This window comes from Crocodylus siamensis, chromosome 12 (genome assembly GCF_052110815.1).
Source record: "Crocodylus siamensis isolate JL-2025a chromosome 12, ASM5211081v1, whole genome shotgun sequence".
NCBI classification, from domain to species: domain Eukaryota; kingdom Metazoa; phylum Chordata; order Crocodylia; family Crocodylidae; genus Crocodylus; species Crocodylus siamensis.
In genome coordinates this window covers 47,977,542-47,996,709 of record NC_143406.1, presented here as the reverse complement: position 1 = coordinate 47,996,709, position 19,168 = coordinate 47,977,542, and the positions used below count along the sequence as shown (strand labels likewise).

Below are 19,168 nucleotides of genomic sequence, written 5' to 3'. Positions count from 1 at the left end.
GTAATTGCTCGGTTTTATTTCATGTATAAACCCTTAGTTCTCATATTTGCCTCTTTGCTGCAAAATTGTATATTCTACAATATACAAAAAGTATTGAAAACCATTGAAAATTTTGTTATAAAAGATCTTTTTTGTTTTGTTTTGTTTTCCTTTTCCTTTACAAGTTCAAAAAGGCTGTGTCAGGTCTTTGTTTTCTTTTTACAGAAATGCCAGCGTTGTTCAATGGAAGTTTAATGGGTCAAGAGAGGTGCTTTGTTTGCTTGCTATTGCTATCGAGTCTCCTGTTGTGACACTGCCAATCCGCACGTCTCTCTAACAGTGTGTCTCTTACCACGGTGCCTCGGCGGCTTGTGCTTTCTCAGTTACCTGGTATAAAAGAGCCCCTTCTACTAATAAAGATAACAAGACAAGGTGAGGATAGGATCGGTTCAGTTAGTCATATTAGGAAGCTAATAAAAAAAAATGTACATTCAGTATTAATGCAAGATTGAATATCTCAGTAGGAAGCCATTTGTCAGTGGTTGCAGGTTGGTGGTGGCCTGGATGGAGATGCATCAGAGGATGGTGCATTTGCCCTTTTCCACCCACGGGTTGTTTTTCATCAGCTCTGGGTTCAGAAACGGGTCGTTAGGGATGCCTTCTTCTATCCACTTGAGCAGCCTGCGGAGGGAAGGGGGGCAGAGGAGAGCTGCTTAGTGGGCAGGTTGGCTTTTTGTTGTTTCCACGCTATGGGCGGGGGAGTTAAATCATCCTTTTCACTGCTGTGCAGTGGTACTGCTCTGTGTTTCGGTGGCATCCTGCTACCAGACCCCTCGTGGCACTTTGAGCACTGACCCCTGCGAGGGAGACGGCGTTGGGTGATTTCAGTCCCTTGCTCTCAGGATTTGGGATGCTGCTGTGCTATCTAAAGAGTTAGGAGAGGAAGCAAGGACAACCCAGGCCTCCTTCCTCCTCCTGAGATGTGCTGTCCAATGGATCCTCTCTTCCCCGGGCATCTCCCAGTGTTGGGGGCTTCAACCTTCGCTGTCTTCCCCTTTCCTTCTGCGTGCATTTCTGTCCCTTTGTCTTCTTGTGGACCCAGCTGTTTTGGTCCTTCCCACAGACCCATCTACCCAGCTCACTTGGTCTATCCCTCCTCTACCCCAGTTCGTCTCCCCCACTGCCTGCAAGGCTAGATGCCCTGTACCAAGAAGCACTGGAGGGCTCAGTGCCAAGCTCTATATAGGTGCGAGCCGTTCCTGAAGCACCGGCATCAGCAAGCAGGCGCGCGACTTGCAGCACGTCACCCATGCAAGCAGCACATCGTCTGCTCGGCGTGGGGAGGTGAGGGCTGCCCAATGGGCCCGCGGTGATTGCACATGCTTTCTGTGCTTTTCGGGTGCCTCTGCAACATCCCTCAAGAGAAAGATGCTGCAGGCAGGACGGTCCCGGTCGCAGCACGCGGCTCTTCTCTAATGCAAGCTTGCTGCAGCCGTCAGGAAAGCCATGTCCTAGGGGCTGCAGCAGGACAGGGGCACGGCACTTTGGACATGGCCGAGGTGAACATTGCTCTCCTATGCAAAGCCTTTCCAGCCCAGACGGTCCAGGAGCACGGTGCAGCTCCATGCCTCGGCTCTACTGACCCACAGCACCTGCTGGATGGGGCTGCTTGACCCTTTACTGCAAAATGAGGTCCCTTCCCCTACCTCGCACTTGCGCACGCTACCTGTAGCCTGCTGACGGGCCATCACGGCGGCACGCACCGTTGTGCGGCACAGAGAGCTCTGCTTGCGGCAAGTCACCTGCCAGTTGCGTTTCACCAAGTTTCTGCAGCTTTGGCATGACCAGGAGCAGTTTTAGCTTTGGCTGCTTCCTTCCTACCCTTCAGGGATGTACTCTTGTAGGCAGCACGGACTGGGCTGACTTGTGGTGCTCAGCGCCATGGTCCCCACGGCCTCCCGGTCAGTCGGGGTTTAGTGGGTGGTGGGGGAGGAATCAATCTGCTTTTCTTCAATTGTGCCTGCGATGGGAGCCTCGAGAAACTAGCTGGACCGGGTGGGGAAGCACCAAGCATCATGCTGGGACGTGCCCTCCATGTCACCTGGTGAAGCCGAACCCCGCACAGGGCACAGACTTAAAAGTCAAGGGCCAGGGAGAGCGAGTGCCCAATGGCCTCCAGTGCAGCAGGGTTTCGGGTACCCCACTGGCCTCCCCCGAGCAGCTATTGCGTGGGTCAACCCGCGACATTCATCACAGCAAAGGGGTGCGGAGGGATGGGAAGGACGCTGTGGCTGGGGGGGACAGCAGGAGCCCAGAGGAGCTAGGGCCCCCCATGCGTGGGTTGCTTGGTCCCTGGAACGGTTTTGTATTTTAAAGCCCCAGCTCCTGGAAGCCAGTGCCGTACGCGGCCGCCTCGGCTGTGCGTGCAAAAGCTTCCTGGCCCCCGTGGCACTGCAAAGCCTGAAGCCCTGGGGCTGACGCCGACCCGCTGCGGCCCACCCCCGGGAGCCTGCGTTCGTTGCTGACCGCCTGCGCCGGGCCCGCGGTCTCGGGGCTGAGCGGCAGAGAGCCGGCCCAGGGCCCTCGGCAGCGGGAGACGGCTTGCCTGTGCCCCCAGCGCAGCAGGAGCGGGGGCAACCCTGGCGCTGCTGCCTCGGTGGGCCCCGAGAGCTGAGCCGGGGGAGCGCCGGGTCCTGCTGCGCGGCCGGCGGTGCTGCCCCATGCAGCCCTCGGGCGAGAGCACAGGCCCAGCCATCAAGAGGGGCGTTGGGACCCGAATCCCAGGGGCTGGCGGCCACGTTAGCCTAACAGCCGCAGCCCGGGCGCCGCTGGCGTGAAGTCCAGCGCTTAGGTTTAATGCAGAAGTTAGAGATGCGCTGGCCTCAGTGCTACACGCGGGGCGGGGGGTTGCCTTTGCAGTCTGCCCACGGTGGGGATGGTGCTACTGAGCCAAAGAGCGGCTTGCTTTATACTGAAAAGCTTGTCCAGGAGCTATACAATAGGTCCGCTAACCGATCCCGCCACGATCCCCTTGGCTCTCTGACACGGGCAAGGCAATGCTATTGACAGGCAGTGCTGGATCCAGAAAGGGACTTAGATGCTTAATGCAGAACCTGGAGCCAGAAACCACAAATCTGCTGCTATCCCTGGCTGACCCGAACGTCCTCCTGGTGCCCGCATTTCCGCAGTCCCTGCCTGCTGCTGCCTGAGCGGCTCCAGCCCCAGCGGGATTTGGAAACGAGGCATCCCCCCACCTCGTGGGTGCAAGCTGAAGGGACGCTGGCATCGGCCCTCTGCGAAGAGGCAGCTGCAGCTGCTTGCTTTTGCATTGCATGACTTCTTCGTGCCGCCACAGCGGTAGAAAACGCGCACCCTGCACGGAGGACCTTTTCTCACCGTGCCCCGGTGAGCAGAGCCCGGGTTTTCCACAGGCCAGCCACGTGCCTTCACCCCCAAGCAGGCAGGCATCGTAGCGGGACGTGCCCTCCACGTCTCCCTAGAAGCTGAGCCCCCCGCTTCCCGCACCATCAGGGCTAACCTAGCTGCACAAGGCCCTGCGTTAGGTACCTGGACTCCCAAAATGCAGGAGGAGAGTGCGAGGGCGGGTGGCTGAGCTGCCCAAGCGGCGAGGGCTACGTCCCACGGCTCAGGCACGGACGCTGGGCTGCAGGGTGGTGCCCCTAGGGACGCAGGCTTCACAGCCGGGCAGTGTCCCGTGGCACGTGCCCCTACGCGCCGTGGCACGTGCCCCTACACGCCGTGTGCCCTGGCGGGCAGCGGGGCAGGGATCCCTCCAGGGTCAGCAGTGCTGATGACCTGCTCCTTGCAGCACAGGCTGGGCACGCTGGAGTGCAAATCCTCTGGCCATCCCCCCCACCCCACCCTTACCCTCCGCACGGCTGGCTCCCGCCCAGCCATCAGGATGGGGCAGGGGGGAAGCAGCGACTCACTCGGGTATTGTCTTCGACGCCATCTCCCGCTTGTAAGCCAGCTGGTATTTCAGGCTGTCGACTTCCTTCTTCCACTGCGGGACGTCCCATTCATCCATGCCGGCAGGGCCTGGGGCGGGCGCTGGCTAACGCGGCAGCAACCTGGGCTGGAAAAGAGGGCCCGTGTGAGAGGGTGGGGATGCGCCAAGCCTGTGCCCGCTCGCTGCTGAGGGCGCCCACAGCCAGCCGCCGTGGCGGGCACGATCGGACCCGTCTTGGACCGTCCGCGCTGAGTGCCAGGTGATAGCGTATGTTGCTTATAACCCCAGCCGGCGCCAGTCCAGGTAGCAGCCTCTGGCACTGAACAGTATGCGGTATTTATTAGGCATCAATGTGGTCAAAATCCCCCCTACACTGATGCCATTTTTTTTTTTTTAAACCCCCGGTACCTCGCCACTGGATGCACCACACTAGGCCTAGCGGTGGCTATTTTGGATGCTTACCCCGTACGTCTCCCGAGCTGCCAGCGAGGCGATACCCCTGGCTGGTGCCTGCAGTGCACAGTGAAGCAGGGATTTGGGGGGGGTAATTTCTGGGGGGACGGGGGAAAGCTGGCACTTTGCATAGTGCACATCCTCTGCTGCTAGCATTTGACTGGCAAATGCTCCTGCATGCTGCTCGGGGAGTGGCGCGGTGGGGCCGCAGCTGGTAGAGGGATGATTGATTTTTTTTTGGATGCTGTTGCTGGTGTAATCACAGGGTAAGTGCTGATGGGTGTGCAACCCTCCCCTTCCCCTGTCCCTCAGAGCCCTGCCCGCCTAGGGGGAAGGCTGTCCCGGGGCCGGCTGATGGGGAAACGCTTGGCTTTGCATGTCTCGGTCGAAGGAGGCCCCGGGCCCATAGCGAGGCAATGCAGGCAAAGGACGAGCTTGTGCACGTGAGCAGTCTGGGCAGGCAAACCCACCCCAGCCCACATCCTGCAGCAGCCAAGGGAAGGTTTGCATTTGGCTACCTGGGAAAGAAATCCCCCGCTCAAGGTTTCTGCGCTGGCCCACCCAGGACACGCGTGCGGGCACCCGCGAGGCCTTGCCGAGGCACCAGACAGTCTGAGGACAGGGCTGGCGAAGGGGAGAGGCAGGCTGGAGCCAGCTGCTGCAGCAGACACGAAGGCAACCTAGTTCCTGGCGTCCGGACAGCCCGGCGGCCTGGCAGGACGCACCTTCCTTCGGCCTAAGCCCTTCCACAGCGGGCAGGAGGAGAGACTAGTGGTTACAGCACGGGCCCGGGGCTCAAAACCCTGGCTGCCTCACAGACGCGCTGTACGACCCGCGTCTCCCGGCCTCGGGCCACCCCTGCCGCCCGGGTGCTCAGGTGCCGGAGCCCCGCGGCTGGATGGAGAGAAAGAGGCCCCCGGCATCGGGGAGCTACAGGCCTCGGATATACGGAGGGCTCCCCGCCTGCCGCTTGGACAGCTGACACCTCTCTGAAAGCACAGCTTTCCAGCCAAGAAAAGAAAGGACCAGATTGCTTTATTTCAGCGCAGGCACAGAGCGTCACGAGTGGCTTCTTCTGTCTCTGCCGGGCCCACACGAGGCAGCGCCCATCCCTCCCGCTCGACCCCAGCGGACGGCGCCGCGAGCCCCGCTCAGCCCGAAGGCGTCAGGTGCTCGGTGATGCGGGGACGAAGGCAGGCATCAGACCTCGGTGCACGGCTGATGTAAGCCAGAGTGCTGGTTTACTCCAAGTCAGGACCTGGCCCATCGAGAGTACACCGAAAGGACCGTTTTATACTCTTACAGGATGGAAAACCGTGTGCATTTTTCACGACTGAAGCGGCTGGCTATTGGAATAACGTGCCCGGGTTCGCCGCGGCTCCTCTGGCCCTGACCGTTTACACGCCCGAGCGTTTCTCTCAACAGCCCCCGCTCCCGTGCAAACAGGCTGTCATTTCGGGGGTCCTGCCTGGCCGAGCTCTGCAGATCGGCCTCCCCGCTTGCGGAGGTCCTTCGGGGCCTCCTCTACGACCAGCAGCGCCGCAGCTAATCGCCACGTGCACACGCGTACGACGGCCTCTGCCTCGGTCTGCTCTGCACGATTCACGGGTGTGTAAAGCACCCTCCATCTCCCAGCCTGGCCTTGGGCACGCTCACTTCCACGGCACCTACACAACAGCTGCGGCGCCGCGAGACACACTCCCCTCGCACCCTCATGCCTCCGCTTTGCCCTCCCTGGCCCTCAGGCCCCGGCTCCTCTGCTGGGTTTCTCCGTGTGAAACGCCGGGGGCAGGAGGGTGGGTTTGGGCCGCGCAGCATCTCCTCTCCACCCGACTTGGGCTCCAGAGAGGGAATCCCTCCCCGGCTCCCTGGTGTCAGGTGTGCCCACACCTAGGGGCCCGCGCACACAAGCCCCCATGGTGAGGATGCTCCCCGACCCACACACGCAAACAATTGGGGGCACAAACTTCTGCCAGTAGACACTGCCCCAGCCGCTGCCCGTAGCACAAGATCGCCCGCTAGCGCTGTCACGGGTAAGCATGCATCGTAAAACCCCTTGCCTAGAAGCCAGTCCTACCAAGTACTGCCTTTTTTTCTTTTAATCCCATCAGAAGAGAAGGGCACCTACCTTTGCAGCTTAACCCGGGCAGGTTCAAGTACACGGGAACCCTACCCCACAACCACCAGCAGCTCTTATAGCCGCAGCAAGGCTTCAGTGCTTTGCATACCCTGACAGAAGCGTGAGCATTAAAACGCATAACCCCGAGACCCGGGTCGGATTTGATTACCGCGTGGATTTGGTTATTGCTTTAGGTGGAGCGCAACCCATAAACCAATTGTGTGCACCTGAAGGGAGACATATTACCAAGGGTGAAGGGCCGCCAGGAGGGTGCACGGGCCCAGGCGAAGTCTGCTTTCGCCAACGGCCTGACCCAGGCCTCCTCCTAATGAATGGCATTTATGCTCAGGCAATCCAGAGATGCCACAAAGTTAGCAGACACAAGAGAGAGCCGGCTCTTGGGGCGTCTGGCTCAGACCGGCTTCACCTGAGCGCGTTTCTCGCCATTGCAATATAACTCGCCCCGGCTGGACACGGGGCGGGTGCGTTCCTGCTAGCCCAGCTCGTGCTGCTCGTGCTTCCAGCGCCCCGTGCCAACACGCAGGCACGGCTGCCGTGTAACACGGGCACTGGCAGCCCCTCCGGCGCCAGGCCGCGAGCCGCTGATGCTGAGCACGGGAAGGCGTGCAGAGCGGAGAGGAGCGAGGCGCAAAGGGAGATGCCCAGTGTAGGAGGAAGCAGGTGGGTAGCGGGAAACGGAGGCACCGAGGGCTGGCACGGCAAAGGCCCAGTAGAAACAAATGGCCAGAGCAGGCCAGCCCGACCCAGGCGGGAGCATCCTTTTGGGCGCAAGCATAGGCAACAGCATCCCCTGGGATGTTCGTCTGTCCCCAGCAGGTCCCTCCTGGCTCGGGCACAGCAGAGCCGGTGCCTGCCTGGTGTGTCCCCCCCCGAGCGTGTGCACAAAGACGTGCAAAGCGGGACCGCAGCGCACCATTGCCAACTGTGCCACGAGAGGAGGAGGGCACTTGGGAGCCTGGAGGCATTCACGTCTCAGCCATGGGGGCTGGCAATCCTTTGCAGGGGGTTTACTGACAGCACTGGCCCCCAGGACAGTGATGGGGAGACGGGGAGCGGGAGGGCTCATCACGGGGCGCTTTGTGCATCAGCTCCAGCCCGCTGCTTGCCCAAGACACGGCGGTCCCAGTGCACGGTGCTGGGTTTTCCTCCTGTCTAGGGTCTCCAGCAGTGGAAAGGCTGCACTCACCCCAGACCAGCCCCTTCCATCATAGTTGCATAGTTTCTAGGGTCGCAAGGGACCTGAGTAGATCGTGGTCGCAGCCTCCATTCACCCCATTCCCGGATGGCGTGGCCACAGGGTTTGCGCGGCCTTGTTGCATCCTGCCACGACGGGACAGCGGGGGAGCTGGGAACCAACCTCACCCACAGCAGCTTTGTGGCCAAGGAGGGACAGCCGTGAGCCAAGCCTAGCCACAGCCCCGCACCCATACTCACGCTTGCAGCCGAAGGCCGCGTCCACCATCAGCTCAGGCCCAGATGCTGGGCAAGGAAGCCTCTTGTCTAGCCTGTTTGAAACGCGCTCCACCACGGCTGGGGCTCACAACGAGCAGGGAAAAAACATCTCCCCGCAATGACACCACCACCAAGCAGCAGCCAGACCCCGGTACCGGGGAACTTTCGGCTGCCCCCATCCCATCCCATCCCATCCCATCCCATCCCATCCCCGCGCGCCGGCTGCTGGGCTGGGCGCTGCAGAACCACCCCTCCCTGGCTTTAAAAATAAAAATGCATGGGCATTGGGACGCGGCGGTGCGATGGTGCGGGCGGCCCTTGCTTCTCCCCAGACTTTCGCAGCGGGCAGCAGGCGCCGCGCCGTGCCAGCAAACAGCAGCCTGGCGCAGCTGCTGCGATGACAAAGAGATGCAGGCAAATCAATACCAGTGCACACTTGACACGCTCACCCGGCTTCCCCTGGAGGGGAGGGGGGATGGGGACGACACAGTCTCCCTATCCTCTTAGAAATGAAGAGCTGCAATAATAAGGCTGTGAAAATAAGTCAGGCACCTACCTGGCCAGAAAATGTGCTAGCAGGAGGGGATGGGGGGGGAGAAAAAAGTGCAGTCCCCTTCCAAAGATGCGTCCTCCACCGGAGCAGCGAGCCGCGGCGGCCTTTCCCCCGAATGCAGGCAGCTCGAGCCCCCTTTGCTGTTAACAATCCCAAATCCTCAATGTAATCTATTAATGTACGGGCCGGCCAGCTGCCACAGGCACAGCACACAGCAGATAATGAGACCGTCTCCCCCCTCCGCTCCCTCCCCCCGCCAAGATTTTGCTCTGTTTAATGGTTCGGCATTGAGCTAAGCTGAGAGAGCGAGCGAGAGAAAGAGCGCGAGAGCGAGCCTGTGTCCCTACCTCTTGCTCTGCTCACTCGCAATGTCCTCTGCCTGGAAGCACCGGTGCTGCAGAAATGGCAAACGGATTAGGATGCTCATGAAAAAGTCTCCCCGGTTCTTGGCTGGCCTGCCTTTTATTGGTACCCGGTGCCGGTGACAGCTGATGCTTGGATGCCATAGTTACCTTGGCCTCAGACTTGTGCCTTAATTGTATCCCGAAGGGATTAAGGAGCCCAAGAGGGAAAAGCCACATAGAATAACATGTTGTAGTCCCATCCCCGAGCCGTGGCGCGATGCAGTGCAGGCTGAGCAAGGATGCCTCGGTCTTTCCCGGGGACTTGGCACAAGATTTGCTGGGTTTTGCTCTGGCAGCAGAAGCTAGTCCTCAGACCTTGTTTTCCACCCAGTGCTTCGCGCGGCACTGCCCCTCCATCCTCCTTTCTCGCTAACCACCCATGGCTGTCCTGCCTGCCAGGCTCAGCTTGGCGCATCGCTGTGGGAAGCAATCGGCTACACTTAGACGATAACATGAGAAGTGGGGCAGTGGCCAAAGCCACTGAAAACATGCAGGTTTTTTTTAAATTTTTTTTATTTTTAAATGCACTCAGAAACACGTTAATCCACTGATAAATGACTAAAGCAGCATTCATAGCCTCATACGGGGGTGGGGGGTTGTGAAACAAAACCTGAAACGGTAGCAGCTGGCCGGTGCTGTTGCAGAATTTGTGCATGGAGCCCGACTGAAAGCAGAGCCCCGGGGCCGCCAGGACAGGGGAGCAAGGGGGGCTGAGCGGCACAGCTCTGGGGGCCTGTGCTGCGCTCAGGTCTCGCAGGAAGCACATGAGGGCAGGGGGAGCTGGCGGTGATGTGCTTTTTAACCAGTCACCTCCCCTGTAAAACAGGTCTCTGCCTACCTCACCAGTGCCACTGTGCTGCAAGGTAAGAGGATGCGCCCAGATCCTCTGCAACCGCCGGGAGGAGGAGGAGGAGGAGGAGGAGGATGAGCACTACAACAACAACAATCACACGCTTGAAGTCCTGGGAAGGCCGATGCTCCAGAAGTGCATTTAGCACTTCTCCCTTTCTTGTCTCGCTCGGCGCCCGGGCACAGCTGCGCCCAGTGTCCGCGTGCACAAAGTGAGCAAGCAGCTTCTAAGAGCGTGCTAATCCCCGTGTTCTCATCTCTTCAGATCCCCCTCTCGGCTGCATCAGCCTTGGTTTTTAGCTTAATTAAACTGCATTTAGCTACAACTCCATGTTAGTCGCAATAAAAAAGGGAAGCGCAACAATTCCCGGCGCGCACACGCTCACCTGTACGGTGTTGCTAGGACTCTCCATCCAGGGGTGTGCACGCACCAGTATAGATCCCACCCAGGGTAGGATCTGTACCTTACAACAGGCAGGGGGGCAGTGACAGCTATTACTAAGGTTTCCTACTCTAAAAGCATCTTTTAGGTTGCTCAGAACTGCCACGCTTTCTCCTTCCAGGCTGTAATTTCCCAAGCCACATTTGTTTTTCCCCTAGGCTCAACTGGCTTGGAAAAATGTCACCCCCAAACGGCTCTGCCTCTTCCTAGCACATGACCCCTGCCCCCGTGTTACTATTTCAGGTCTCGTTTCAAAACGAAACACCTGACTATTGGTAAAGTCATTATTTTTGACCTGTTGAGTCTTTCTCTGTATTTTTTTAAAAATCCTCCATACTTTCAGACTTTAAAAAAAAAAAAAGCAACAGCTCAAAAGCCTTAATGCTAAAGAGCAGGGATTTTGTGGTTTTGTGCGCGTGAGGAGGAGCTCTTCGTGGCAGCGATGTGCCTTCTGCTATTCTCCAGCCTTCCCAGCAAAGTTTGGCCAAGCCCTGGCAAGGCACTGCGGCTTGCAACCTGCCGGAGCTTCTCGGGAGCAAACGCACACGGCCTGCTCGCCTCCTGCGCTCCCCGATGCCACGAGCCCTGGGTCAAGTCACAATGGAGGAAGCCTTAACCGGAGGCACGGGCCATATTTTTGTTCCTGCCTTCAGCGACATTTTGCACCGCGGCGTTTTATTTCAGCGCAGATCTAAAATAGGACAGGTCTTGGGAGGGCGACGTGAGCCAGGGGAGGCCTGGATGCTTGGGGTGGCTGCAGAGAAGAGTATGGGCTCCACAAGGACAGAGCGTGACATGAGTTCGGAGCAGGCTGAGCACCAGACTGGGGGTCGGGAGGCCCAGGGGCTTGCCCCAGACCTGCTCTTTTGTGACCTTGGGCAGTCGTTCCCCTGCTCATGTGCATCTCTGCCACCCTGCCTTTGCGATCACACCAGTGTAACTACGTGCCTGTACAGAGCTGCTATGCCAGACTCCTGACCTTGGTCAGCAGCTTAGGGCACCATTGGACCATATGTGATAAGCTCTTCTCCACTAACATCATCGTCATGGTTTGTTCTCTCTCTGTTGCTTCAATGGGGCATAATTCTCCTTTTCTGGTTTATCATTCTCCTCTTCACTGACCCATTTCTTTCCTTCTAGCTCTGGAAGCATCTCTTTCCACCCAACCGGGAAAACCTGCCTGTTAAGTAACCATCATTTCTTTACTCTTATTATGCAGTTGGGGCAGTCCCTCCAGCTCTGGGATGAGCCACAGCGGGCACACTCTGGGCACGTCTACATGTGCACATAACCTAAATTACTATGTAGGAACCTAAAATTACCATGCAGTACGGGCATGTGTCTGCACGTGCATGCTCATGCTGCCCAGTAACTATGGCTACTTATGCTGACTTGGGCATAAATCTGATACCTGCATGATGCAGGTATCAATTTATGCTCGATTAGTTACTGCACAGCAATGCACGTGTAGATGCCTTACTGCGCAGTAACACTGGGCATGGACTGACTTGGGTGGGACTAACTTTAGTCCCAAGTCAGACCACACACATTAATGCACTTTAATGCCTGCATGTGTAGATGCCAGCCTATTTCTGCTTACTGCATAGTAATTTACTGCAGACTAAATTTAATGCACCGTAAATGCATGTGTAGACGTGCCCAGAGGGAAGAGAACATGGAGATCAGGGCCCCGCTGAGACCAGGTGTGAATTGGGCAGGGGCTGGACTCAATCTGCTGAGGTCCCGCCCAGCCCTAACGTCTATGAAATCTGTGAATTCAATCAGGACTCCAGGGCTGGCACTCAGTGAGCAGTCAGTGCATTCAAAAGCAGAACTCAGATAAGGAGTTTGAAGGGACTGGAAATCCACATTAAGCACCCCTGCATGAAAAGAGGGCGAGGAAAGGGTAAGACAAGGAAGAGGTGCATGTGTTGGCAGTGGGTTTCTGACGGTGTAGGGGCACAAATGCGCGTGTGTATATAAGGGGCTGTGCTGTACACACCTCCAGCAGACAATGCTCTCTCATCAAGGGCGCTACCTTCCCAGTGCCACAACAATACAGGCGCCAGCATGTTTGCCTGTTATTGGCAAGGCCCTTTGCGAGCTCCATTGTCTGCACCGTAAAACTGAAGAACAGCAGGTGAGTTCCCAGGCCGCTCTGCTTGCTGGACCGCGTCAGGCCTGAGCTGGCCCGCTCCGCCGTTGCATCGCAGCTCGAGCTGCAGTCCCTGCCGAGACTCGGTTAAGTGGAACATCCTCCTCCCGCGGGGCTCGCTCACGCCGGCATCTATTTCTGGGTGCGAGTCAGGCCAGAGCGGCTGGACAGCATGGCTCGGCCCCCGCTCATTTACAAAGCCAGGCTCTGGGCGGTTATTTATAATGGGGCAGTGGCCAGTCCTCTGGCCAAGGTGAGGGAGAAAGCACCTTCCTCCAATGGGATCTCAGCACTCGCAAACCGAGAGCATTGCCTACTGGCTGGCGCTGAGCAGACTCCAGCTTCTCGGGGTGGAGGTACCTACCTACCCATCCTCATGTGGCGAATAGAGGCACGAGGTGTTGGAAAGCGGGGCTCCAGCTCCTAGTCTGAGGGCCCCGGGCCTCACAGTGAGCTCTTCCTCTATCTAATCCTCCACTGATTCTAGTCCAAAGTGGCTCAAAGTACTTTTTTTTTTTTTTTTTTACTTAAAAAACCCCCCAAACAAAAACACCCTCCTTTCCATTGATTATTGAGAAATTAGAAGAGTTTCATGGACTGTGAGTTTTTGATTTCTGTGAATGTCAGGGCAAATACTCTGTACTGACATCACTGCTCGGGGAAGCCTGGCAGACAGGAGGGTTGAATATGCCATGTCCTCCCATCTAGCAGAAGTAGGCCCTGCACTAGCCCCGGGGTCAGTTGAATCGGATAAATACCAGGACGGGTAACTCAGTGTTGGGTTTTAGCGAGCGACATTAGTTTGGGACTCCTCATCACGGGTCTGCTCTATTTGTATACTGGTATTACTACGGTAAAATGCCAGTATAAGCATGTTCAGTACCAGGCCTTGTATCAGTCTAATCCAGGGGTTTCCAGCTGGACATGGGTGTTTGGGGGGGGTCCATAACAGGTGCTACAGGGTCAAAATTTTCTGTGATGAGAACCGTGGATGCAGAGGTGGTTACAAGTATGGAAAAGGTAAAGAAACAAGGATCATGGACTGCTACACTACGGTATCTGAGCAGTTAAGACCATATTGATCCCAGCCAACAGGCAACAAAAACAGCAGTTGTTTTCTCACCAATACCCAGCAACACGGAGAATTCAGACCAGTATCATACCAGCATTTTGGCAAACCCGGCAGTTCACTGTTATCTTGGGGGTTTTACGGTTCTGCTGTGATGAAAACCTGTATTGCCATCTCGCCACACTCAACCTCAGGATGGTTTTTCTAAAATTATTATTAAGTACAACTTGATTTCAAAGTTCCTGCCTCTGGCTGAATGTTCGTGATTTCAAATCGCTTACCCTCAGAAGCCCATCCATTTCCCGGCTGAATTTCATACTGAAGATTTTAAACATTACAAAATCATAAGGTTTCGAAAAGATACAACGAGCCATTCTTCCTTTCGAAAGGCTCCTCGACGCGCTGTTGTCGCAAAGCATCAAATGATATCAAGAGCTTGGTTGGAATTAATATATCAATGCAGGAGCGGTCTGATTGGCTTCACATTAAATATAAATCCTCCATGCTTTATTTGAACATGCAGCACAGCCCCATTTTGCCAAGTGTCCCTCTAGGGAAGCTGGCATCAGTCTGACAAATGAGTTTTAAATCATTTTATACAGCGCTCAGGAATCCTCCCCAGTACCCGCCGAGCTAGTTTTTAATGCTGATTTCTTAATCGTTGGGAACGTCTCCTGTTCTTCGGCAAAGAGAGCCCTAATTCCAAGCTGGCTGAGCAAGCAAAGGGACATGGGAAGACGAGCACATCCCATGGACCCTTCCTTCCTTTAGACGTGATTTTATTGCCAGATCAAAAATAAAACAAATCGCACTGCTCAGGAGAGGCTCTAAGCATCTTCTGCACAATGCAATTAAATCTATGGGTTCAGACAAGCAAGACCACCGCCTTTGCACAGATGGGGAAACTAAGGCACAGAGAAGTACGCTGGCTTCACCAAAGCTGCACGAGTGACTGATGGAAGTGAAACCAGGAATCCCAATCCCGGTCTGACACCCTGAGATTGATCAAGGCTCTCCCTGCAAGTGCCCCACACACTAAAGGGCCTTGCTGAATGGCACGGGGCCGTAATCTTTGCAGACTCCTAGCCAACACAGTAAGCGGTTAGAAATCTGTAACACAGGGCAAGGGCGAGTTTCAGGCACCTTTTCCTTTGTAGACTTCAGAGACACTGGTTCTTTTCCCTTTCCAGCATGGGAGAAGTTCGCCATTACTTTTACTTGTTTTAGTGCTTTTATATCGGGGTGGTTGGCAAGTATCAATATCGCTATTGGGATTAGATGCCACTTCTCTCCGAGGCGGGTTACCTGTAATTTGTCATGACACTGAATTTGGGTTTTCCCTTCTGACTTGGGCGTCCACACCGTCAGCCTCCCTCCTAAGGTGGCCGGTACTCAACGTGGCCCTCCATTTTCTAAATGACACCATGCGCCTATTCAAGAGGTCAGAGATGTTGGATTCTGAAATGCCAGATTATTGAGCTGCTGACTTCAGTCATAATCCCCTAGCCCTGCCCCTCCAAGCAGTTGTGGGCAAGGATTGGGGTTTAATGATAAAAACGATGCTGAGCGCCTGTTATTGGATTGTCTGAAATCTGACTGCAGCAAGAGCCAAGTAGGGCCACACGCACCTGCAAACAGCACCAGAAAGTCCACTTGGCCATGGAAAACACCATTCGCTTTGGCCTCGAGTCCTTTTTACTACGCTTGTCCTCTCCTACAGAAGCAAGTGGAGCTGGCTCCCCTACATCACCCGTTTCAGCTCCTGTTGCACTGGGTTTCCTGTGATGCGTCTGCCAGCAAGGGGACTGAAGCAGCACTGCAGCTTTGGATTCATCATCATCTTCCACTTCTGGGAAGATTTCCCAGGAAGAGAGCTAGGTCCAGCAGGCAAGGTTTCAAGAGACTTGGGTGCTTGTCTCAGCCACTGGGTGACCTGGGGCACACATCACGTTGGCTCAGATCCCTAGAAAGGTACTTAAGAGATTTGAGTCTCATTGGAGTCAATGGGTTTTAGGTACTAAGTCCCCCAGCCTCTAAGGGCATTTGTACACATGCATGCACTGCAACGCTGGGCCGTTTTAAAAGCACCTGGCGCTGTGGCACATACATTTGTATAAATGGCAAAATGCGCATCGGTGCTGAGAAACTGGCAGCAGCGTGCATTTGAGACAGACTGCTGCAATTTTCTGCATGCCGATGTGCAGTTTGTCATTTATATAAATGCATGTAATGCAGCACTGGGTGCATCAGCTTGCTCGCTCTGCGGACTCAGTTAAGTCTGCTCCAACGAGCTGGATTTCCGGCATGTCGAAGCAGACAAACATCCATGCATAAATGCCCTAAAACTCTATATTTCTTTGCTCCTCACTCCCCATTTCCCTCGCATGCTTGTGTGCACATGTATACCTCCCCCGCCCCCACATAAAATACATCTTTCTCCTTGAAATGTCATAATCTTTGCACCCTTGGAAAAGCCCTTCAAGATCTACAGCTGAAAATGCCTCTATGAGAGCCAACCAGGGCTTGTGGTAGAGGTGATAGCTTTTATTAGACCAACAAGATCTTTGCAAAAAAAATTCTTTAACTGCAAGCTTTTGGGCACAAACATCCTTCATCAGGCATCAGAGAAAAGATTGTAAAATACTGTCCGAGAGCCAAGCACTTATAAATGACACCATCCAATGCTGTATGCCACAAATCAAAGACTGGCCCACAGTGAAGGCTCAGTCTCCCATAAATAGTAAATAAATGGCCTTCCCTTGGCATGCTAGGGCTTGCATACCTCTTCAGAGTCATGCACAGCATCCATCCGTCTGTTGGCTTACCCATAGGACACAGCTCAGGCTTCTTCTTTACACTGAAGTGTCCCCTTGTGCAAAATGCTGAGTTTGGGCCTTTCAAGAATGACTTTTACAAAGGAATATCCCTTACTGGGGGCTTCAGCGCAGCAACCGCCTTCTGGACCCAGCTCAGCAGATTGCGGGGCCTGTATTATCCATGCAGACGGGCTTTATAGATTAAGGAATGACGAGCTCCTGAAGTTTTGTAATATTAATGATTGTGGGCCATCTGTTAATCTGGCAGGCAGCAACAAGCTGGTTTTAACATGCTTAGGCCAGTTATTAAAAAATGATGGTTTTTGGCAGGCATCTGGAAGGAAGGCACTCAGCTGGGCCCCGCCGTTTATTGTGAAATTATTTACATCGACTTCACTGCTGCTGTGATTTATAAAGCAGGCTGGCAGCAGGGCTCACAGGGCCGAAGATGCTGGAGGAGCCTCACAGCTCAGTCCTGTGCTGACAGTCAAGTGTAGTCCCAGCCCAGGGCAGCTTGCAACGCCGAGCAGACAGAATTAGGAGAGGCAAGCCAAATCATCATCCCGGTTCTACAATTAGGAAATGGAGGCCAAGACCCGGGTCCATACGGGAATGCAGAGGCTTACCCCTTGCTGAAATCAAGGGGAGTTCGATCCCCTGATCCCTAAATAGCTTTGAGGAACTGCGCCCATGTTGACAGAGGGGCTGTATGGCAGATCTGGGAACTGGGCCCAGAACGGCAGAGTCCTGGTCCCGTTCCAGGAATCCCAGACCCGGCTGTCACTGCTCCGAGAGAGCAATAACAGAAAACAAATGGGGCAAGCCCCAGTCGGGCTAATTTCATAGCATCGTAGAGAAGTGGGGCTGGAAGGGACCTGCAGAGGTCTCGTCCAGCCCCCTGCCTGGGGCAGGATCAGCCCTGCCCAAACCATCCCACGCTAATCATAATCTCAACTCTACCGCTGATACAACGTACACCTGACACCCTACCCTGCCACAGGGAATCACGGCAGCCAAACAAACCAACAAAGAGTCATAAAACTCATTACTGAAACATCCGTGTTCCTCCCTCACTCCTCACTGACAACTTTCCTAGTGTCTTTGCTGAAGTTAGGGTGCAAAAAAGCCCATGACTTTTCCTTCACCCTGCCTTTGGATCCTGATTTGGATAACCAGCCACGCACTAAACTATGTTCACTCCGAGCTTGGTCTTTATACATGTCCTCTAGGTATTTCTACTGTGTTTAGGATCCCTATTCTGAGCTGCCATTTCACAACTTTTCCACCCACATTTTTAACTCTACGTGGCCCAATAACTAATCAGTAATATTTAACTTTTCTAAGGGAGATGCAGTTGTTTCCCAGATAGCAATGGGACAGCAATCACATGCTCTTGCTCACGCACTTCCATGGGATACAAGGCTTTTCATAGGTCTGAGGGTCGTGCCTTAGGGTGATAGCTTACTGTTGCTGAGAGGAAACAAAGATACGCCACTTCTGTACTGAATTTGGAGACCAAAAAGGCTGGTAAGTGCCCAGGAGGACTGACAAAGGGAGCTTGGCACAACCCCCTCGGCCTTGACTTTAATGACTGCCTTTAAGTCCCCTCAGATAACTCTGTAACTTCACTGGGACAGGTAACGTTGAACCTAACTAGCTCCAGGGTACGTCCCCAACGTGCCGGAGAGCCTATAAAGTAAGCTAGGTCAAACTATACAGCATCAAGAACAACAGGGTCCTGGTCAGGGGCCAGGGCTCCTGTGGCAATGCAAGTAAATAATGATGCCCCGATATTCTTGAGGACAAGGCTGGATGGCGATGGATCTTAGCAAAGTGAACCAACACCGCACCGAAATCCAGAGCAAATCCAGCCTCATTTGACTAAGGTCACAGGAAGCACTGAGAATGCTCTTAGAACAAGCTGCTAATTATATATCTCTTTTGAATGGTATTTTACATAACTTAGCTCTCTGGTGCACACTCTGAAGAGATAATCTCATTTAGCAGGTTAATTAGTGTCCTTGCTAGAAACAGTTGATGAGTGACAGTCCTATCCTGCTCAGCACAGGCAATATTTAAAGGTATAATGCTGAGCGTCTGGACTGCAGGGGAAGGCAAAGCCTCGACTCCACACAACCTCAAGCCCACAGGGTCTCCTCTAGCCCAAACCCAGCGTGCGTCTTGCCTACTTAGATCATGACCTCTTTGGGGCAGGGATTTTGTATTACTATGTCTATCCTATAGCCGCCAGCACTACCACAGTAAATGGTGCAGTGGGTTGAAAATGGCCTACCATGATCTCTTATTTAGGGAACTGTATTTTTATCCTTAGCCTGAATAAGAAGGGAAACCAAACCACGAACAATCCTCTCTCTCACTGCCTTTGTAATTCTTTGGGAGAGCGCTCACTTCACTCCTGTGCCGAAGGTCCCACGTTACATGTTGAGTGTCTTCGTCCCCCCTCCATCTGACCTGGAACCTAAATTACAATTAGTTTTTAAATACAGCTCAAGATGACTTAACTGAGAGCAGGCTTCTTTGGCATACCTCAAAGGCCAAGCCGATGCATTTTGAATCCGAGCCAGGACACCTCTGTAACTTGTAATCAAATCTGTCGCGTGCAATGTGACATTTGAGTTAGGAGATGATGGATCTTCAGAAACGCTTTGTTCTTTGGCTTAAATTTTCACTGATGCTTCCTGATACCAGGCTGGACTGAAGACAGATGGGTTCACAGTAGCACATACCATACCCGACAGAGCAACCCTGTGCTCAAACATTTAACCTCACACTTATATTTGTTCTGAATAAATATGAATGAACTACAGGTAAATGAAAGTTAGTCACCGTATGTCTGCATAAAACTGGGAAGAGTCACTGAAACTG

General features: G+C 54.5%; 1 protein-coding gene across 4 annotated transcripts; it reads right to left on the bottom strand.

Annotated features, from left to right (window-relative positions):
- Positions 1 to 189: 189 nt before the first annotated feature.
- Positions 190 to 10,459, bottom strand: GNG13 (G protein subunit gamma 13). 4 transcript variants are annotated; one of them, XM_090023163.1, is made up of 3 exons: positions 10,187 to 10,459; positions 3,930 to 4,075; positions 190 to 660 (listed from the first exon to the last, which is right to left on the bottom strand). In XM_090023163.1, exons 2-3 carry the CDS (start codon positions 4,025 to 4,027, stop codon positions 555 to 557), a joined length of 204 nt encoding a protein of 67 aa, XP_089879289.1. In that variant the 5' UTR covers positions 4,028 to 4,075; positions 10,187 to 10,459; the 3' UTR covers positions 190 to 554. The 4 variants fall into 4 exon arrangements, with proteins under 4 accessions (XP_089879289.1, XP_089879286.1, XP_089879285.1 ...); XM_090023160.1 differs by lacking the exon at positions 10,187 to 10,459 and adding an exon at positions 8,895 to 8,981; XM_090023159.1 differs by lacking the exon at positions 10,187 to 10,459 and adding an exon at positions 8,551 to 8,811.
- Positions 10,460 to 19,168: the final 8,709 nt, after the last annotated feature.